The sequence below is a fragment of the Fulmarus glacialis genome, unplaced genomic scaffold, assembly GCF_000690835.1.
Source record: "Fulmarus glacialis isolate BGI_N327 unplaced genomic scaffold, ASM69083v1 scaffold6297, whole genome shotgun sequence".
Lineage (NCBI taxonomy): Eukaryota > Metazoa > Chordata > Aves > Procellariiformes > Procellariidae > Fulmarus > Fulmarus glacialis.
The window spans coordinates 1-23,460 of record NW_009225005.1 but is presented as its reverse complement, the minus strand read 5'-3'; the positions used below and the strand labels follow the sequence as shown (position 1 = coordinate 23,460).

The following is a 23,460-nucleotide window of genomic DNA, read 5'->3' as shown; positions in this document are numbered from 1 at the left end:
CTGATGGCTGTATTGCTCTAGTAAACTAGAATGAATGGTGAACAGTCAGCTCGGCTTCTGCGGCAAATGTGATAGCAACATACCAAACAGTACACACAATTAATTTGCTATTATTTTTATTTCCTACCAAAAGAAACTGCTACATTTCCAGAATGTTTAAAAATTGTAACAATTTGTATACATTAGTGAATAACAGAGTTACAACTTCTGTGTAGATTTAAAACCAACACGGCAGGTTGAAATCTGTACTGAGCTCTCTTAATTGATTGACTTCGCCTACAAATGCCATTTAGATTATAATACCACCGATGTTCTAAACACAAAAAAAACGCTCATTTTAAAGGAAATCCAGTAGCCATTTTAAAATCAGTTTTAACTTTCTGATTTTATTTAAAAGGAGCCGGGCTTCTCAAGTAGTTTTAGGGGGAAAAACAATAGTAGCTTAGTTTCCCCAAAGACAGTTTACGAAACTGCTTAAATTAAACACCAAAACCCTATCTCTTATGAGTAGACATTGCTCTAATCTAAAAAGTCTGTGAACTCTCATAGACCAAAATGAGCAAACATTTAAAAACCTATTTTAAAAATAGGTAACTGATTTAAAAAGAAAAACAAAAATGCATCGGGGTGAGGTAGTAGTCACAGTGCATCCAGAAATATCAACTATAAGGGCTGAAGGGAAATACTCGGAGCAGCCTTTCTGATTCCAGGTGCTTTCTGTGGGCAGCTATTGCAAGGTACGAGAATGCAATCTGGCTAGTATGCGTGACATCATGTTCCACTCTAGAGCTAGATCACTGGAAAAGAGTGGCTGCAAGGAATATATAACATCTATTGCAATAACTAGACAAGTTATACGCTTGTTTCTGTGCTTTATTGAGTATATACAGTTGGAGCTAGATTGTAGGATTAAGGGCAGTACCCACTGAAATGTACTTTGCATGAACTTGCCCCTCTCTCCTTATTGGTTCAATCCCTACAAGCTTTGACTGAATTTCCAAAAATTTAAGAAAGGATACTGTGCAAAATCCCACGCAACTTCCCCTTTATACCCAACACTCACCTGCCCTGCCAACGAGCCAGACAGGTATGGCCTTAACAGTAGAAGTCCTGTCTGTCTTGCTAAGGATCAAGCAAAAAGCCCCTAAACCCAGGTGCTGCACTCGGAGCTCAAACACCGACCACCATCTTTCTATTCCTGCCCTTGACTTGCAGCGTACGGCTGCCCGCACAACACTACGAGGGTACAGGTACGTGCTGTTGGCTGCCTTTTGTTCCTCCTGCTGGTTAATAGCTAGCCGCCTACGTATCTGTACGCTGATCTTCTCAGAGCTCTAACTCAGCAGGCAATTTGAGTTTTAAAAGCACTTCACTCTTCCATGATCACTGAGAGTTTGACCAGTTCAGTTAGGTATCCCTAAGTTTCTTACCCCGCCTAGTACCTCTCTAAATGATAATTTCACAAAGTTCATCATACTGAGTTCCAGATGAGTCAAGGTCAGCTAAAGGAATAGGAAATATTTTTTTTCAGGTAAGCATAATTACTGTTTAATGCTAAGATACCTACAGTATATCCTTATTCTGCAATGGGGGAACCTTTAAAAAAAAAAAAAAAAACCACAACCAAGACATTGCAGGAAGGGGTGTCTTGTCAAAATGAACGCTGCCTCTGGGACCGGGAATGGGAAAAGGCAACTAATTACATTCAAAATCTACAGCAACTCTCATGCATTCCCTTTCCAAAGAGGCTTACTTTTTGCTTCTTAATATACTAGCATGGCAAAAAAATGAAGTGCAATAGCTAATTCTAGACAGAGGGTCTAAGAATGAAAACATGACAACCTTGGTGCAATCCAAGAAATTCAGTTGAGCTGGTGGAAGAATTTTATCGAAGTATCAAGTGCATTTTTTTTTTTTTTTGCTGTTCACACTTTAGTTATTGCTCAATAACTATCAAAAAGAACAGAGGAATACTTTCAGTTTAGTTTTATTATATTATAACAGATCTGCAACTACAGCTTATTTCAGCCAAAACATTTTTGTATTCCAAACTCTTAAAAAATATCTACATTAATCATATTTTTCTATTCTTAAAAATTAAAAAAAAAAAAAAAATCTACCTAGCATACCAATGCTGCTACAGCACTTGAAAGGGTGCATTACTTATGTAAATTCTACGGTAAATGTAATTACTCTTGCAGTCCTTCCTTTTCTTCTTCTCTGCTGCTTTGGCTTCAGGTTTCAAAAAGTTTGCTAAAAGCTGTTCCAACTTCTGAAACCATGTCAGAGGCAGTCATTGAACGTCCAAATTTTTGAAAGGCTTGGTGGTTAGACTGCCTCGTGAGAGAGCAAGCTCCAAACGCAGCCACTAGAAAGGGATTTTGACTAAAAGGAAAAAAAAACCCAACATTATAAACAACATCTGAACACTCTTATGTAATTCATAAGGTGGTGGACATAATCTTTGTACCCATAAATGTTTGTCAGCATTGTCTGGAAGGCCTCTTAAGCAAACACCTGTGTTTCTCAGACGCTTGCATTGCAGAGCGCCTTTGGCTGAATTTTTTTTAACAGATACTTCCCTTCCCATGGCACAGCATGTGACTGAGTGAGAAACACCACCAGGGCCAAGGGATGCAAAAGCAAAACATGCTTAAAAAGTGGGTAAGAAGGTGTTCCATGTCTAGTTTTACCGATGTGAAACTTTATCCCTTCCTTCAGAGGAAGACTGAAGTCTCACCTGGCAGCCTTTTAACTCCCCTTCCTCCCCACTCGCTGGGTAACTCAGTTTAGTTTTGTATTGTGAGGGCAGGGGGGGAGGATGTGGGGATGCGGACGAGATGATTTTTAACAGGGCCATAGTCACTGCTCTAGAGCCTTCATTAGGTCAGCTCAAAAGGGGTACAGTGACAGCTGTAGACCACAACAGAAATTAAGGCACACTCTCCTAATGTCTCCTACAAACTGCCTAAGAGAGTGTACCCAGCCCCAGTCCTCAAGTACTGAACCTCCCCCAGAGAAGGCAGCACAGCCCTGACACCTCCAGAGCACCTTCTCACAGGCTGGGCCGCGGCAGCTGCTTCTGCTGCCTTACAGCACCAGAGCAGAGGAAAACAACTGCAGAGTAATTCAGCAGCCAGCCCTGGGCTCCAGTTGCTGGCTGGTTAAAACCTCACAAAGCTCAGCCATGGATGGGACAGTGCTGCCTGTAAGTCACTAAGGTCCTACTGACTCCTGTGCCGGTAAGAAAGAGCTTTGTGAAGGATCACAAAACACAGGCAAAGCAGAATGTGAGTTCACAGTGTTACCAGGGCAGCTTTGAGTATCTTTTCCTTGAAAACAACAACTTCATACACTCATCAAGGTGCAGGACTGAGTATTTAAGCCATCTTGAGAGTCAATCCTGGATGCCCAAATGCTGCTCTGAAACAAGAGCTGGGCACAGGCTTCTGGGCTCAAGACGGCTAAAGCGCCTATTTCTAAGGTTACCGTGTAACCAGTTTGATACACACCGTACTCCAAAGACATCCTGTCTACTTAATAGGAGAATCCTACCTACTACGCCATTAGCACCCCTGAAAGCCAGCGCAATCTTAATGTTTCAAAATCCTGCTCTGCACAGACCCATTTTGAAACAACAGAGCGAGGCACAAGCGTGGAAGGACTGGCTGGACTGCCTGCAGTGCAGTCTACACGCTGATGCCCTGATTCACTGAACCTAAAAAGCTCCTCCTTTCCTGAAACACACGAGATAAACAGGATTGGTACAGCAGGTGTTTGAGAAGGGTCACCTTAACACCACCACAGGAGACACAATGTATTGCTGATACCAATTATACTCTCCCACTTTTCCTTCATCTATAAAATAAAGGAGTTTCTGCGTAAGCTATTTGGAAAAGCCACAGGAGCCCAAGTCAGGAGAGCCTGGAGAACATGTGCTGCGTTTGCTAATCTCTCCAACAATTTAATACTGATCTGTTGTACACCATGCAAAAATGAAGTCATCCTTTTAATGAAGTAAAACAAAATTCCTCCTTTAGTGGCAGCTGCAGCTTCAGCTACACAAAAATCTTGGTTTCATTTTTCATTCTGGGTATGTTAGATTTCAGAATTTAAGGTCTGGTTCAACTGGTCCCTCATTCCTCCTGGGGGACCTAGTGCAGTGCCCTCACAGCAACGCAAGCACAGACTAGTTAACTCCCATGGACACCTAACTGTGTGCATCTGCGTGTAGCATCCAAAAGACTACAAAAGATCTCCACTCCTCAAGCTTCAATAGCTCATTACTTATTGGGAAGAGGGACTGTTACTCCCTAACTGCTTGTGACAGGGTTCCTTTCAACTTTATTTAAAGCAGCTACTTTGACAGAAAGATTAGATGGACCAACTAGTTGGACAGGAATTGACATAATTTAACAAACGAGCCAACAGCCAGCTGCAGCTGCGTGGCTGCTTTATGTATGATCAAACTGGACTGCCGTTTGGCCTTAAAATGGTTACCCTCTTTGAAACTGTATTTTATATGCAAGTTTCAACTTACCTCCCCCACTGAACTACTTAGGTACAATGCAAGAGGATTCACCAAATCATAAAAACAAAGCTAAATGACACGTTTTTTGAATTATACAGATATTACTGCCAGTGACTACCACTTATTTATTCTTCATAGTTTCTGCCTACATTCAATGGTTCTGAAAACACATATCCCATACATGTATGTCCTTGGGAATCGATCCAGGTTCACACTCTTCTTCTGCCTCAAACTTGGGAGATGTTAGATTACTCAGGAGTTTCTCTTATTAAAATTGTAACTATTATGTAGACTGCTCTAGAACACTTGACATTTTTTAAAAGTACATGGATACCTCAGTCCCAACGACTCCAATTTCATTTGGAAATGTCTATAGCAGGTCTACAACAGTTGACATAGGGAACACAGACTCACAAGAATTAAGAAGTTATTAATTAATATTCATACCCATTTGTTTTTTCTGCTCCAGCAAGAAACGCCCAGTGTGCTAAGACTCCAAGAGAACCAGAAAGGAGGTCCCCCTGTCCACCACATCTCCGGCTGCTTCCTTCGTGACTGCATACAAGTACTATGAACAGACAAACCAAAAACAGTCATGTGCATTTTTTCTTCTATTTACAATGATATCACTGCAGCTGTGAGGGTTAACCTCTGAGGCACACAGCAATTAACAGGTGAGAGATTAATCACAGGCAGCAGCATATGCTGAAATACACTAATCTTAAAAAAAAAAAAAAAAGTTATTGCATTAACATTTAAAAAATACTTTTCTAATTACTTTTCAGTCCCTTACAAATAACATCGCAAAACATATACCCTTTCTCCACTTCACTCAGCCTGCACAGAAGATTCGGTCACTAATGAGTTTAGTGATCCATATGAACTGATGCTTGCCATGATGAGCAATCACCCCAAAACGGACCACGTCCCTCCACAAAGCCATTGCACAAACGCAGCTCTCCAGAGTCTCTGACCTTCAGAGTTTACAAAGGTGAAGGTGTTTTACAGAGAGTAAATGCAAAGTAGAACTAAAAACTCAAATCTTCTGCCATGCCCATCAGAAAGATATTTTACTGAAAACATCCTTTTCCTCAGGCTTTGTAAAAACCATATGCAAAGACAGATCTCTTTTTCTGCCAATCAACAGTGTCCTCAGCATCCGTGTATGTTTCTGTCAGCAGTGTCGCTGTGGGTAGGCTCTGTCAGAATATCAGATGTTACATTTCTATTTTAAATATACAAAGGACCTTGGTCAAACTGATCTCTCTGTAGCGCTTTAACTATGAAGAACATGCAAATGGTTTCACTAAATTTAACTCCTTTGTTCTCCACTCTCAACAAGCCCAAGCAGGAAGCCTGAAGGATACATAAGGCATACAAAAAGAAAACGGCATCAATTCTGCTGCCCTTCTCTAAACTATCCTGTGGGTATGTATCTATCCTTAGCTTTCCTTCTTGCTAGGCTCTGAAAAAAACCCAGGAGAAATTTATTTTCCTCTCCTAGGAGAACAGAAGAGCTGGCAGAATCGTCAGTAGCCAAGCAGTAATCCTTAGCGGAGCTACTCAGGTTCAGGGCTATGCACACAATCATTTGTGCGCTCCCGAGCACGCCAAGTACGCAAGCAAAGTATAAAGCAAGACACTGCTTGGACAACAGCTCTTACCTCAATTTTCTCAAGTCACCTGGGCTGGGTTTCTCCAAGGTGTATGAACAGAGCAACCCAGATGTTTTAGAGGGAGTACTATCCACATTTTTAAAAGGAATTTTTCTCTTACAAAATAATGGGAAAAATCTGCACAAAATTGAAGGACTTGCAGGTGAATCTTCTTAAATAGCAAGAGGTAGAAAACTACTTAAAGCAAGTAGACCATTTCCAGTTCATTAGCATAGTTCATTTCTGCTTTTTGTCACTCGGTGCAGCAAAGAATTGTACTTCACTTCCATTTCCGACTGATTCTTCCAGCAGTAATTGCTGGGCTCGTGAGGCCAGACAGTTGTGCATTTTTGCTGCCACTGAGAGGGCAAAGATTCATTAGTCACCTCGAACACAGCAGACATCGCTGCAGCGTTGCCAGCAGTTAATTTTCCCAATCACTCTTCTCCCCTCCCCCCCAAAATTAAGATTCTGGATGTGTTTCTCAGTGAGCAGTAGTTAATGTCAGAGTATGTCCAGTAATCATTATACCAGCATTGCAGAATTCAACAATTTGCTTTTTCTTTTCTTATTTTTTTTTTTTTTTTTTTTTTTAAATACAGTGCTTTAGAGAAATTACCTCTAATTCTGCTACTTTGAAGATGGTATCTCACAGGATTTTCTCTTTGAGAGCTTGAACTCCTGGCAGGAGGCAGAATGGAAATCCTCTGTTCAAAAGCTTTGGGGCCTTCTGACTGACAGCTGAGCACAAGCCCCTGCTTATTAGCTGTATGTCACCATCTGCCACTATTCTGTAGCCCCACAACCTTCCAGTCAGTTTTGAGCTGTACAGGAAAGCAAGATCTCCTCAAACTAGGCCAATTATAATACCCCGCTACAAAAAAAAAGAAGCGGTCTTTTGTTTGTGGTTTTTTAAAAAGTAAGTCTCAAATATGTGCAGACTACCTCACAGGCAACAGAAAAGCAGACCTTTGTACTCTGCACAGAGATGCTGGAAAACAAATCCATGCAATAGCTTCAAAGAAGCACAACTACAGGAAATTCACTTGAATGAGGGGGGAAAGGTATAATGCTCCAGCAATTCTTGTGCAGAGGCTCAGTTCCTCAAAGAACATCTCAAAATAAAAGGATGATGAACATTACAACAGGCAATGGGAAAAGGAATGAAAAACTCCCCTGAAGTATAGTCACCGTTAAGAGCTTTTAAAATAAAAGAAGGAATCCCACACTACTGTCAAGACAAACTGGCATGCTGCCAAATCCACAAAGGACAAAGTCTTCCTGATGCTTTTCCCAAGCCTTCTCCTAGAACAACAAAAATAAAACTGCTGTCTTCCCACTCCCCCAGTCCCACATCCCCCACTAAATGTCTGTGACCCACTGGCCAGATCAAGCAGTTCTTTAAGGACCACAGGGGATGACGTCCTTATACGCTGCACTGAGCAGTGACAACCAGTGGCAACGTTACAAGACCTCGATTAGATGGACATGACTGAATAGTCCGTGATGATGCTGAGAAGGCAGGTAGTTCTATTCCCTGGACAGATGCAGAACGATGTATTTACACGGGGATGAAGTATTTTTCGGTCCATTGCCCAGTGAGGCTATACCATGTTCAACTAGGGGTGAACACGTACGTCAGAAAGCTTAGAAAACGTGGTTCTTCCAGTCTGGAATAGCTGAGGAGGTGACTGGATGCTGGACAACAGGGATACTGCAAAGACTGAAATCACCACAGTGTGTCAATGTTGAAAGGCAGCAACCGGGGCCACTTAAGGTCAATTAGTCTGACACTAGTCCCAATCAAAACAATGGAGAGGTTCATCTATAGTTCAACTGACAGACCTCAAGACGTAGAAGCACACAACTAATGCCGGTCAAATTGGCTGCTGGGGCAGGGTGTCTTGTTTTGGTTTTTAATAGGTCTGGGCAACCAAATCTGATGTCATGATTTCACAGGGTGATTAATCGAAAAAAATAACTCAGTATAATTAATGGACAGTCTTTTACTGAAATCTGATTTATGCCAAGCAGCTTTCTGAAAAAAACCCTACTCCCTAGCACTTACCCATGGAGCATACATATACTATCATAACAAAAGGCTAGATGAAATAAAAATGTTATCATTGAAGAAATTGCTGAATGAAGTATGGCAAGGAGATCCGCTAAAGTCAGAACAACCACAACCCTATTCAACAGTTTCAACATAATCTCAACAATTAAACAGCGCATAAATATTGCCAGAGCTGTACACAGCAAATACAACATGTCCCTCACATACAGTCACCCAGATTTCTTGCTTACCTAAGTCCATCGAAACAGTTTGTACTGAAATATGGGTGCAACAGAAACAAAAAAAATGAAGGCTGTCATACTGACAGAATAGTGAAAAGTAGAAATTCAAGAGTTTTACGTTCCACACAATTCAAAATTCTGCCCCAGACTTCCAGGGTAACTATGGCCAAGTCATTTAGTAGCTCTATGCTTAATATATTTCAGGCCATAAAAAAAGTTACCATCACTCCCTTTTCAGCACTCCTTGAAGATAAGATAAACATTAGCATTTGGGGAAGCATTCAAACCACGGTGTGATGCTTAACTATACCATTGCCAGCAAGTTTTAAGCTGAAGGAACTCCCAGCCCAAACTGTGCTGGCAGATCAAAGCCCAGAAGAATGACCCATTTACAGGTATTGTATGCTTAATTAAAAAACCAGCCTGTTACATAACTGAAAACAGCTGCCCTCTCTTTGAAGGAAAAAAATTAGAATTTAGTAGTTTTGCTGAAATCAAGCACTATGAGTTAACTAGGAAGCACGAATTTTGATATGGCTGTACACGGGCAGCCCTATTTACAACACTACTCCTAGACACATTACAATTAGAAAACCAAAGGCCCACGTAGTATAAAAAGTAATTTATGTCTGTGTGTTCTTGATTTGCAACATTCGTAGTAGTGAAAAAACCCCTCCAAAAAGGGAGTAATTTCTGATGTTTTTGTTTAAAACACAGAATGTGAAATATAGGATAGCTAAAGGTTAAACACATAATACTGATGATGATAAAGAAGGCTAAAGAGCCTATGTGAAACATCACACTTTCTGAGGCTGCAGACCAAAAGACAGCTTGGAGATTAAAACTTAATTCTTGAATCTCGGATGTTCTGAACAAGTTCTCTGCATTTGTTTTCCTCTTTTCCTCTTATCCTAATGTGCTCAAGGATCCGCGCAGGAAAAGTACAACCATTCTGACTTCTGATATGATCCAACTGGATTAGATCAGCTAACATCAGCTACCCCTCAAACAAATACTCTCGTTTAATTAAGAGACTTAAGATTTCCATTTTCTGTGCAAAATAATATAGCTGTCAAGGACCATTTTGCTCCATCGAATGCAGGACTCAGGTTTAGACCATTATCAGATCTTGAGTAAAATCTTTTACCAATATACATCTCTGACCTGGCAGATATTCATACCAGTAAGAAATTTATCTTTTTCCTTTTGCAAGTTAGTTCACAAAAGCACATAGCTGGAGATTGTGGGCTCCCAGAAACATGTCCCAGAGTGCATACAGACAGGGAAACCGGTGTTGATGACTTGGGCTGGAGAAATCACTCAACTGATGTGGAAAATGTAAGTTGGCTTTTATATAAAGGGTGCTTATACTTTTATATTCCCTAATCACACTTTTAAAACTTAGATAGGTCCTTGAGTGTGAGACACCAGGCAATTTAAGTTAAAAGAAAATAATCCAAATTTTATATTACGTTTCTTGGATAGGTGCAGGAGCCAGGGGACGGATGTGATGACAGATGAGATGAGCAGTGCCAGGGAGACAGCAGGCCGGGCCGCATGTGCAATGGAGAGGACAGCGGCACAGTGGACAGGAACCATAACCTCCCTGTTATGCTCACTCTGCGGAAGCAGGAGTGGAGACGAAGGTGCTGCCTCCCAGTTAAAATCTTTGCAAAATTTGCTGGGGAGCTGGACACCGTAAGAGCTTTTAGCTAAGTTAGCTAGGGACTAACAAGCACTGAATAACTTCCTTTCTGGCTGTATAGGGAATGAATGGCAAAAATTACAAGTACTGCTTGGGAATTCATGGAAAAAGCTGGCTTTTTACCCATATTCAGTACTCGGTAATCCCTCTCACATGCTGCTTTGCTTCTCTTGACCATAGCTGCAGCAACTGGAGAGAAATTATGTTTGGCTACTGGCTCCAGGTAAAAGCACTCACACACAGCAGCGGGCTGGTTACCCGTAACGTCTGCCTTTTGGAAAGGAGGAGAGGACAAACACAGGTACTGGGGAAAATACAGAAAAACTTATTATAACATTAAAAAAAATCCAAATCCTCTACTTCAAGGACCTAACCAAATTTTAAACATGTTAGGAACTAAGACTGGTATAACCACACTTTATTATTGACCAGTTCTCCAAAGAATAATAAAAAGAAAACCTTAGAGAGCTGTGCCATAGTGAATAAAAGCTGACTTACCTTTTACCCACAGGCTGAGTACTCATTCCTACCCTGGTCAGTGATGGCACTGATATCACCTACCAAGAGCATGGTGAAGCTCATCTTTGTAGAGCAGGGAATCAACAATTGTAGACCAAGCTATAATGTGAAATTGCAAAAGGAAAGAGAAAAAGAGTATATAAAACTTAATTTAAAATCTTGGTGATTATGTTTACAGGGCAGTTGGCAGCTCATAACTGGAATGGAGACAAATTTTAGAAAAATCTCCTTTATAGTGGAGGACTGCTACTGATTTCACAGAGGCCATGTACGTGATTCAGTGCTGATTTTAAAGCCATAAGGAACCACCTGCACCATCTAATCTTGATCTGTAAAAACAAACCTCAAAGGTATCCAGACACTTCACAGTTTGGGAATCTGTCAAAGTTCTAGGTATGTTACTGTCATAGCTAATTTCTTTGTCTGTTAATAAAATCTGCCTTACTTTTAATCTGAATTTATTAAGCTTCAGCTTCCAATCAGAATTTATTGTGTCCATCTGCTTAGATTACAGAGCTATCTGCTGACAGTAATCCTTCACCAACACCTGTACCTCCAGCTCACTATTAAATCACCTGATAACCTTTTTCATCTTCAACTAACAGAAGTAATTTGTCTACTGAATTTCCTACAGACGCATGAATAAAAGTGTTGTGGAAATAACCACTACAATCACGCTAAGCTATAAAGTATTCACCAAGCCAGTCTTCCCTGCTGCAAATTCAGCATCCTCAAAAAGCCTTCCTTGCACAACAGCCAAGCACAGAACGCTAAAGCTACATCGCTAGTTTTGCAATTTCTGTTTTTCCTGGAGGGCATTGAGACTTACTTTTTTCCAGAAAGCATGCATGTAGTATATTCCCAAAGGAGAAAGTTTAAAAGTGATATATGGAAACTACATATCAGTGTGCTAAGCACATTTCAAGCAGGGAATGCCTGAAAACAGGTACGGCTTAAGCACTACAAATGGATGATGACATGAAAAATAAAAGGCAAGAGAAGTACACAGATCTTTTCATAGTATTTGATTGTGCTCAGAGGACATTGGCCTGTACCAATGATCTGGATTTCCCTCACACTGGAATCATCATGTATGTTGTCTCAGCTGAAAAAAAATGACATCAGATCAAAAGAATAGATAGATGAAAAAAGCAGAAGTTGAGAGCGAAAAACCTGGGAGAGAATTCAAGGTCAGTGACACGACAACATGTTCTGTGTTGTGGCACAGAGCAGAGAGTAAATCTCCTTTCTCAGTGTAATTTTGCATTTGAGAAGCTTTTAAAAAATTGACTGACAGTAACTCCCAGACCCAAAGAGCATTCTTGTTAAAAGGAATCTGAAGTCTATAGTTTCTGCAAAATTCGCAGGACCCTTCTTGCAGGCAACACGAACCCTAAAAACAGTGTTTGCAACAGACGTTATAAACGGTATTAAACCTGACAACTGCTTTCTTACAGCTCAGCAATGCTGCCCGTAATGTCTGTAATCCAGGAGAGAGAAAGCATCAGTGATAGAACCAAGGTAAGAACAAGAAAGCAGCCTATAGCTGGACATCAAACAACTGCTATAAAGGCACAGAACTGTTTTTATTTCAAATCAAAAAGCCACTTAACTAAGAGAAAAAATATCAGAACACAACAGAGACAAAGAACAAGGGGGGGGAATAACGAAAAGCCCCACAAGCCCGCAAGACATACAGCAAACTTGTGCCACACCTGAACATTCAAAACTAAAATTGGAAAGAGTTTCAGTTGTTTCCTGGTTTTTTGAATCCTGCATGACAAGAGGCAATGGAGACTCTGTCTCCCCTCTCTCCAGCAACGGTGGAGGTACACTTATTTTAAGAATAACAGCTCAAAAGGAGAACAGAGATATACTAGGTAATGTGCTCAATCTAAAGCACTCACCCAGTTTTCCCATCTTTCATTAAAAAAGCAACAATCCTGCATAAAGAAGAACAAGTTTGACACAAAAACAGTGCTTTAAAGCTCTCTAGCTGGCATAAACTGGAGCCAGGATATTTTATCCTCTGGCAGAGTTTATTCTCCTTTAAGCCTGGCCTGACTGTCCAAGGTTACAAATCAAGTCTGCTACGGGTACAAATATGACAGCAGACTTCATGCAGGGCAACTTAGGTACTATATGACTGACCAAAGTCCTTCACCACATAGGCGTAACTATATTGCTTCCAGATCCCAGCTTGCTTCACAGTCTGCTATAGTATCTGTACTAATGGGGGTATGTGGAAGGTGGCTCTGCACAAACCAGTTGTCATATTACATCTGTTTTTCTGTTATAAAAGATAATAATAGTATTCTGTATTAATTTAGCAATGACATCTGCACTTACATAGCTAAGGATTTTAAGGACAGCTAAGGATTTTAAGACAGTTCACAAAGAATAAAAAATTAATTTCTCAATACCTGTGTAATGTAAAACATATGCTATAGCCATTTAAATGAGAAATAAAATCAGCAACTTTTTTCAGCAAATAAATTAAGTTGCACTCTTTTAAAATATGAATTTACACAAATCATCTAAAGGTGATCTTCAAAGACAGCCACCCCTCCCCTTCAATCTTCAGGGGAATACAGTCAACCAGTTACTATATATAGTCCAACCGCTGGACTACGACTGAAAGCAAACAAACAAAAAAATCACATCGCTAAAAGCAAAAGGCTTCACTTACCTTTTTCTCCATCTGAAATAAGATCTCTTTCTCCCTTTTGAACAACTGTCAAATTCCCCATGGCTTGGCTGAGTCTTAACACACATCCATGATGATCACTACTGTCTACGGGGTCTCTAAGCTACAACACAAGAATTCCATACACAGTACATATTGTGCTACTAGAACAACATCTCTAACACATGCTACTTCAGCATATGTACGGGGGGGGGAAGCATTACCTTCAGTGTTTCCAAGTATTTTTATTCTATACCCACTGCAGTGCCAAAAAATGCATAAGAGTCTTCTTTAAAGAGCTCTGTTTAAGAATATGCATTGTTGTGGCAATTATCTCATGGAATAAAAACCCAGAAGAATTCGCATATAAGAAACAGCACATAATGTTTAACCCAGTAATAAGTTGTTTATTTTCACAGACTAAAAGACTAAACTTACACATACTTAAATATCAAAAAGGAAAACAGCTTACCATGGCTTCATACAGTCTACTAAACTCCATGTAGTTTGGAGTAAGAATAGCGCGCTGGTAGCCTTGAATAAGAGAAGGCTGCTGGGAAATGAGCCACAGTCCATCCTGCAAAAACCAGTAAGAAGAACATTTACTGAATAGATTCTTAAATGTCAGACCACTGACTGAATGAAGAAAATACTTACAGCATCAATAATGATAGGAATTCCTTTGACTTTCGATTTTTCTATAATACCCTGCAAAAAAATACAGATAACTTTAAGATGTTTGCTAATTTAAATCTCGTAAGATCTGAAACAAATTCATACAATAAATCTGACCACATAAGTTGTTTCTACAAAATAAGATACAAAAAATCTGTTATATTCTGCAAAGCAATATAAGACATTGTCATATCAACTGGTGATTTTACAGTTACATTTTTCTCTCCCCAGTTCAAGTATAAGCAGTGTCAACAGGGTTTCCGTAACTGGCGACTTGGTGTTGATATGCAAACAAGCAAGCAATCTAACTCACTCTCCCTGCTGTAGGAGGCATGCAATCATAGAATCATAGAAGAGTTTGGGTTGGAAGGGACCTTTAAAGGTCATCTAGTCCACCCCTCCCCACGATGAGCAGGGACATCTTCAACTAGATCAGGTTGCTCAGAGCCCTGTCCAACCTGACCTTGAATGTTTCCAGGGATGAGGCATCTACTGCCAACGTAGTAAACATACATCTCCAATTAAAAAAAAGAAAAGAAAAATCCAAATGAGTACTGCCATGATAGAAATCTATCAAGAACTATAACACTAATTTTAGTTGCTTTTCTGATGATAGTCCTATTACGGTATTTGAGTTTATGTACAAACCAACATCCCGAGACAAGCAGTACGTAAGACATGTCATTTCACTTGTGGTCCTGGAGTTTATACTTTCAAAACAAAACCAAGGCAGCCCAGACAACAGACCATTTGCAAAAGTGTTTTTCAGAAAGCAGTATCTACCAGCAGACCATCTGCCCTTGTTCTCTCTCCTAACCGAGCAGTGGCAACGACTGATACTCAAGCTTTTTTAATGAGCAATGGCTGACAGTCAAGTTTTTTGAATGTTGGTCATTACCAACTTGTCTTTGAAGCTAGAGAGTTTATTTTTTTCCTGTGTAAGATAAAAGAGGATGGTATCCATCCAAAAGTATGATTATTTTGAAGATTATTAGGCTCTTCAGATTAGCTATCATATGGCACTGAGCTCCACAGGTTAGCAAGACATGTCAGGAATAAGGAAGAAGTTTTTGATTAATGCTCAGGGTATTGAACGTACCTCTGTTCTTGTACTGTGGTCAAAATAAACACCACCCACCTTGCTTCCTGTAAATTATTAATTATGGAATATACATATCCTCACAAACTTATTCCTAGCCGATTCTGATTTTTCCAATACCAGTAGAAATCTTTCCCTTCTATTTTTAAACGTATGACCAGAATTTAGCAGCGTGCTTCAACACAACACTACTTTTGTTTGTTTGGGCACTGTTTGCATGTTGGAAGCATGAGACTGAAACGCTACCCGCTGCTCCAAGCCTGAAGACTTCTCTCAACACAAGCTGCAGCTACATTAGAAGCTACTACAGAATAAAAACCCTTCCATGACATACACACGTTTGCACAGGTTTCAGCTTGGGCTGTGTGGCACAGACTGCCAGGTGCCCACCCTTCTCAGGATCCCAGGGGAACACCACAAGTCTTCGCTTATATTCAGCTACTTAAATAATTTTGAACCAATCGCAAGTTTTACACAACTCATACCATTCAGCTACTACTAAATTATTCAAATTTATGAATAAGTATATTTAACAGCTGTGCAAGGATGGAATCTTAAAACATACCTAGAATTAGTTGTGGCATACTGAAAACCAGAGTGTCTTATTTTCAAAGGTTTTAAGAAATTTATGAGACAGAGTCATTTCTTTATTCATTAATGTTAATCTGCACAGATGTGCACAGCTCAGTTTTCCTTCACAGAAACTGTACTGCTTTGCCCCTGCTGTGTTAAGTTCATTAACAATTATGTTTAATTTGACTCACTTGGTTATAATAAAACTGGCTGTGGATCTAGCAAACAGGTTTATGGGTTTTTTTTTTCTGTAAAAATTAATGTTATACACCCAACAGTCCAATTATTTTTGAACTATACTAAGCTATTCTGATTAGATATCATATGGCACTGAGCCCCAGAGGTTAGCAAGAAAGCATTCAGATCATCTTCCCCCAATTTTTGAAAATACAAATACCATTTACTGCAACCTCGTTTTCTAACTGGTTTTAATTAGAGTATTTTTGTACATTAGCAGCTTCACCAAACTCCTTCAGTACACTTAAAATGATTACTGTTCTACTTCCCACTAATACGAATCACCAGTTTATTCTAGTATGTCAACTTTAGTAAGCCAGTCTTTCATGACACTTCATTTTTTAAAACCAAAAAAAGATTTCCCCAATGGATTCCATAAGGAAGTCTGAAGGAAGACATCAGATCTCAGAAGTCCTTATCCTTCGAAACTATTCTCTTAAATTCATTATGAGCAATCCAGGGAACTAATTTTGCCAAAGTTCTGTTCCCAAAACAGTTAAGGTTTGGCTATTGCTGTTATTGTTTGGCCCCTTTTCAGGTTTCCTCATAATTGTCACCTTGACTACTGGTTAGAATTTCTGTTTCTACCTACACATGTATCTAACAACAGGCTAAATCAAGAATCCTGAAGATCCATTGTCCAAAAGAATGTAAATATAAGAAAAAAAAATGTGGGAGTTACAAAGCATGAAAGTATATGTACAGGTAAATACCTTCTGGAAGTCTGGGTCAGTGGTACACTCCAGAGAAATAAGGCATTTCTTCCTAATAACGTTTTGAGTTCCTACCTCTCTAGCACGTCCTCCACAATCCTGAGGTATTTGACCTCTGCTCTGAAGAGAAATTTCATCTTGCTAAGTAAAACCTGCTGGCCAAACAACTTTTATTGTGTAATGAGTCTCTGAGGTATCAATTTCTAATCTAACATACTGAGTGATCTTTGCTTTTTCTTTTCTTCTTATAAAACAAACAATCAGAGGATACAAAGTCCTCTGTCTTATTCAGAAAGCTGATTTTTTATTTAAAAAAAAAAACAAACAAAAACCTATCCTAATTATTTTCCTTTTCTCTTCCTTCCTTAAACCCAGATGGAAACTGCTTGGAGACTGACAAGGAACCTCAGAGAAGAAGTTCTGGGGAGGGAGGGGGTAATCTGGCAACCATAATAAAGCAGTAACAGAGATAAGAGAAGCCCTGTAAGCCAACAACCCTTTTGAAGGACACAACATTCATTGGAGAATCTGTTTCCTATTGATTGTGGACATCTCACCTGCTGTCATTTAAAGTCAAATGGCTCACCACTGGAGAGCAATTCAGCCCATGCAGTTTAGACACCGCATTTAGGGTGGGATGAATCACCAACAGACATACCTGTCTCCCCTCAGCTATCACAGAGGGAGCAGAGACACTTTACTGCTTTATTTTTAGACACAAGAATTAGGTGAGATGAAGCCCACTTTTAAACACTCTATTACTGCAGATACTGTATAAAAAAATATTTGCATAAGAGGTGTTTACAGCAATAATGGCAACATCCTCTATGCAGACTATTTTCTTCCTGGAAGCAAAAATCATTTTTCAGCTGAATCTGTATCTCTGTATTTGGCATGGACTTTCCTAGTTTAATACTTGTAGCATACAGAAGAACAGCTCATCACTGTTAATTGCACAATTAACACAGCTCAGACTAACTTTACTTCGCACCAAAACCTATTTAACAGTTTCTGATCGGACTCTATGTATGCACAGGAACCATCTGTTCAGTTTTATCCCATGTAACGATTATTTATATGGAAAAGGATTTAGAAGAAGAACATTGCTAATTAAAAATACTAAGAAATGTTACTAAGACCAGACCTGAAATCCAAACACCAATCACACAAGGAAACAGCAACACATACGAGTATCAATGACAAAACCAAGACATCGCCACTTCCCTTCAAACAACACTTTGAATATTAAGATTTTGGAGATTCTAGCTCCAAGATATCCCAGTGGACTACCTTTCTGTGCACAGAATGTGTTACACCACAACAGCGGTGGTTCAGCTTGGTGCAGAACAAGGCAGGAGCACTTCCTTCACTCAATTCCTAAGCACTCGAGGACATCCAGAAATCAAGGACTGGACTCACAGGGCAACCTTGGCACTAGCCACAAGTAGAGAGGACAATGAGGAGGAGGAGAGAGTGACACACTGCTGTCAACCAACCTCATGACCTACAGCCACACTGGTTAGCTAAGACATCAAAGACTGAAATTCGGATCTTTCCTCTGCGTTATTCACAGCCAGGCCCAAATTTCAGTCTCCTACCTTTCATGTAGAGTCCTAATAAAAGGGGTTTGGGCAGTCTCTTGCTAAAGATATTCTGTTTTGTATGAGTTAGCTAAATACTTGGTGACTCTCCAAAACAGTGATTCCACAGCCCACAACATTTGAATGAGAAAAGGGAAACAGGTTCCAGCTCGCTGTGATTAAAATCAGCAACAATGAACTGTATTACAGGACTGCAGAACTCCTGCTAGAACAAATCTGTAACAAGAGCTTCCCCTCCTAATAATTGAAGACCAAAGTTTAAGCTTCTACCCTAATTAAGCCAAAGAGGAAATGACCTGGGATTCACATATCCCACAAAGATGCTGTATGGGACAACCTCCCACACAGTTATCATTTGTTACTGGCACCGACTACTCAACATTTAAGATTGCCCAAAATAATATTTCAGTGATTGCAATTTTTGGTGGAGGTGGTTGAGGGGAGGAAAGCCAGAGGGGGTAAAATTAACCTGAATCTACTCCCACTCTACTCTTGAAATACACAATTTCCTGAAAAATCTTTGTTCTGTGACGGGTTATCCATGACTTGTATGCAAGCAACCTACTCAATAAGAACTGAAAAAGAAGTTGTGTCACAGTAGAAACCAGTGCTCTATCTGGGTAAAGGTAACCTTTACTGTAATTGTGAAAATCTACAAAGTTCGGGTGAAGAATTTGTATGTTTTAATTAATTCTTTTATTATCATGGAAGCTAGTCCTTGAAATGCAATGCATTCATTTTAGTAGAAATCTGTGTTATCTGTCTCAACTTTCACAAGGGAATTTTAAAGTAGATTCCCAAAACCAAATTCCAATCTTTTTTTGAAAAAACAAAAAACAAAAAACCCCAAAAACCCCAACCAAACAAACAAGCAAAAACAGACAAACAAACACACAAAAACCACAAAACCCCCAACACACTGAAACCAGAAAAAACACACACACGAAATTGGGATCATTCAGGCTGGAAAGGACCACAGGAGGAAGAAACTTGAAGGAGCAAATGGACAGGCTACTGCTGAAAGAGGGCAGAGTAATACAGAAAAGCATGATACAATTTATCCATTTGACAGCCTGCAGCTGTGCTATGAAACACAAGATTCACCTGCACTGCAGTAACACGGACATCCAGGACTCTTGCACGTTTCCACAATTATTATGGAAAAAGGGAATGGGCCAAGATGAGCCAGTTGAGATACTCGCTGCAAAAAACAGCTAGGAGGGGAATGGAGGGAATATGTGAGGGAGGAATAAATTGCTATGGAGTTTCTAGGTGCAACCAAAGGATATCTAATCAGCCATGGAAGTCTTCACAGAGCGGCCACCCTGAGGCACCAGGAGCAGAGAGCAGGTGGTGCACTCATAGTGAACACCCACAGCCTCTTGCAAAACTCTGCAGTCAGTCTGGACTTCAGCACCCAAGTCCACAAGCGAGCAGTAACACATATCCTATTTATTCTGCCTGCATACAACAGCATACAAGCTGGTTCTCCACGGCTCCTCGGAAAGACAATTATGTATGGTTTTGCCCACATCTGACTTAGATGTGCTTTTCAGCTTTTTTAATTAGATGTGGATTATATGCAGCAGAATGCCTGCAATGACTTTTAATATATTATTAGTTGTATTACTACTTGTGTTTTTTCTGATGAACTGGTTTAGCTAACACAGTAACTTTGGCATTTGGTGTTTGCAAAGGAAAGAATCAGGAAATTAAAGCCAGTGGTTTTAATAAAAGATTGAATTTTAATGAAATAAACAGAAAACCACAACAGCAGCGTATATAAAGCAACATCTATCCCACAACAGTAATTAATTTTCACTAAGGATGCATCACATTGTCATCTTTCTACCTTGCAAAGGAAAGATACGGCACGCAGTTTCCTTTACTGACACCAGTAACCAACACTGCATTTCCTAGGTCCCTCACGAGTCATGTCTTGGCCTACTCTTGGCAAAATTCCTCACCCATGTGCTCAAAAAGAAGTTTAAGCTTCAGCATGCCATAATAATGGACAGCATTGACCACGATGACATCCAAACATTTTAGGAAGCGGTATAACCTTGCCTTCAGCCCACCAAAAGTGCATTCTACTGCAACCTGCAAATGCCAAGTATGTAATTAAGCCTTCTGCTAGGTGTTCCAAAGTAAAGTTAAAATATCTTAGGAGAGCTGCTAAGCAGGTGACGTCCTTTAAACAAGGGTTTGCACCCATACAACTTGTTAATAACCGGATTTCTAAGAGAGAGTAATACCCTCGCTTGTCCAAACAGGTAACTGCCAGACCTCCTCGGCATCTGGGCAGTATGTGCCTTGCCAGGGAAGCACCATGCCCGCGTTCACACGTCTAAAACTCCACTCAGCTGAGGCCTGCAGAGGAAGTCAATGTTATCCTATACTGTAGTCCTCCAGCAGGGTAATCAAAGGCCTGCCCACAGCCCAGGCGAGGCTGAAAGGCCCATTCTCTAAAAGCTCAAATACTACCTTCTGGAATGCTGGCTACATTACGGTGACTGACAGTGCAGTTTAGCTCCACTACTGCAGTCCCTGCTACTGGACTGATGCGGGCTCCTGGCTGACTAAGCTGGAGTTGCCAGACTCAAGGTAGCAAGAGTGACAAGCTTCTGGTTTGGTAGAGACATGCAAATGTGCATAACCTGGGTAGGTTGTGGCACTGGGAAGGTGTCATACAACCTTCAATAATCAAAAAGGAGTGGCAGCCCTTTTTACAAAGAACCCTCTACTGAAAGCTAGGATCAGAAACTGCTGTTGAAATGCCACGTATAATTGCTTGTATTTTCCGCATGGATGCTGCTCTCATCCAACAATCCTGAATCCACGGTTTTGTCTGGAACAGAGAGATAAAAGGGAAGAAATAGCCAGAGATTTCCCTGTAAATGCTGCAGCTGGAAGCATTTCTGCACACTCCCCTCCCCAAGGTGCCCAGGAGGAACAAAGAAGTTCGACCCCAACACACTGCAAATTAATTCCTACAAATAGGCACTGAAAACCCTAGGAAGCATTTCTGCGATCCTTGCTTCAAGCCTGGATAAATGCAGAGTTAGCAGGGACTCAGCTGCATAGAGGTCAGGATGCAGCTCCGTGGCGGACATGCTTGGAAAATGGGCTTGGCAAGCAGAAGTTTGTAATCTTGCACAGCTAGAGGTAAGCAAATATCCCAAGCCCAGGCTATGCTCAAGGCTATAGTCAGGGTTGGCAGGGGGGAGAAGCTTCCCTAGACAGAATATATTTGATACAGGAGGTTTTGAAAAACATTAAAAATGGAGTTCCACTGTTTGAGATTCTTCACATTAGAGCCGTATTTTCAGTAACTGGTTTTGTTTTTTTTTATTTACCCACTAGTAGAAACATGCAGTTAACTCTGAAACTTGCTTTCATTAGTTCCCACAAACTGATCCATGAACTCACCCTCCTTTCAAAACTCAGCAACGTCAATCAAAATCTCACTTTGTGGACAAGATTTATATAAATCACCTTTAACTAGCCTAATTGCCTCAGTTTTACTTTATATATTCCTGTATGCATAACTATCACTAGCTCATTAATCACTCCACTAAGCTCTCAAACCTCATATAAGAAATGATTAACTACTGACCACTACTCTTGAATGAAGACTTGAATGAAGAGTCACATAAGAGACGAATATCCTTTCTTTGAAACAAATAGCTTCTTTCTCTCATGGTTTATGCTCCATTCAATTTAACTGGGTCTTTTGTCTTTTAACTGTAGTACCACATGCTAGGCCCTGTTTTCCAAAACAGATTTTCAGGTGCACAGGAAAACACTTGGGCGAGGCAGAGGGTGATAAGGACTCTAAAGAGTACCCCACTACATCATCAAGCTCATTAAGTGCTTTGGGAAATGTTAAAAGCTGTTGTTATAACTAACAAAGCTGAAGATGCTGTAGATAGCAGCTAACCAAAACTGTTCTATTCCACATAAAACAAATTAAAAAAAAAAAAAAAGATGAGAACGATTCACTTGTAGATTCCTTGAATTCAAAGTTGATCACTTGCTGTCAAACTTGGAGCAAAACTGCAGCTAACAGTTTCTTAATATCTGCTTCAATCATATGCTAAATTCTTAAAAAAGTGGCATAATCAAAAGTAATGCCTGAACATAAGGAACACAAGAAAACAAAGCAAAAGTCTCTGAAATACTGTCCCAGTTGTGCAAAAAACTAGCACTCCTTTTTAGCTATCCCCCCCAAATTAATGATCAACCAGACACCACTTGAGAAGCCACATTTATACACTTCCATCCCTAAACACATCCAAATCCAGTTTAAGCAATAATCCTGTTTACTTCAATCCGAAGTAAAAAATCTAAATCAGAATAAATAAAGGCATTAAATTTTCTCCGGCTGTCTCATCCACTGAACATTTGTACTCACAAAGCAAACTCTACAAGGTTTCCAATTTATGGTTGATTATGTAAATGTTAGATTTGGCTTAAGATATTCATGGTCAGCTGTTGGCATTTTGTCTTAAGATGAAACAAATAAACGTAAACTTAAAATGAACTCTGGAATTTATCACTGCCAATTTCTTTTTAGGGTTTCTAGCTGAATGATGCTCAGAAAGAGTTGAAAAGGTATCCAATTCCAGCATTGTGCTTACAAATGCTTTTAAGTATCAAAATCAAGTTAAACAACAATATAAGCCTGCACACAGAAAGCAAATAAACATCCCACTTCACTGTGAATGACTTTCATCAAGATCCATTACATATATTAGAAAACAAATTCTGCTTGCAAGCTGCATAAACCTGTATTTAATGTCCTGTTAGCATATTTTCAAACACTGTTTTTCTAATCAAGACATTTGCGAGGAAGCCACAGAATACTAACAGTTCTTAGCACAAGCAGCAATAGTTCTTAGCGTAACCAAGAGGATTTCTAGAGTTGGCGTTCCCAAACTTTATCCACACCAGTACCACCATCACAGAGAAAGAACTGCACCCTATCCCAGCAACTGCCTCATCTTAGGGGAAGATGTCCACAAATCCTGACTTTCATCGGGCTGTTTGAAAGCTTGGCGCTAGTAAGAGAGTAGTTTTTCACTGGATACTACCTGTGATACATGCATCAGTCTTGGAGGTTGGATGAGGGCTGAGAGAAATACAGTTTAGAATCATAGAATCATTAAGGT

At 40.0% G+C, this 23,460-nt stretch overlaps 1 protein-coding gene across 1 annotated transcript; it reads right to left on the bottom strand.

Annotated features, from left to right (window-relative positions):
• Positions 1-1,891: 1,891 nt before the first annotated feature.
• Positions 1,892-14,099, bottom strand: CARKD (carbohydrate kinase domain containing; the record flags this gene model as incomplete). The annotated part of the gene is made up of 5 exons (XM_009582323.1): positions 1,892-2,385; positions 4,979-5,099; positions 13,395-13,515; positions 13,864-13,968; positions 14,049-14,099. Coding segments are annotated over 5 exons (549 nt in total), but the record flags the coding sequence as incomplete, so codon positions are not given.
• Positions 14,100-23,460: the final 9,361 nt, after the last annotated feature.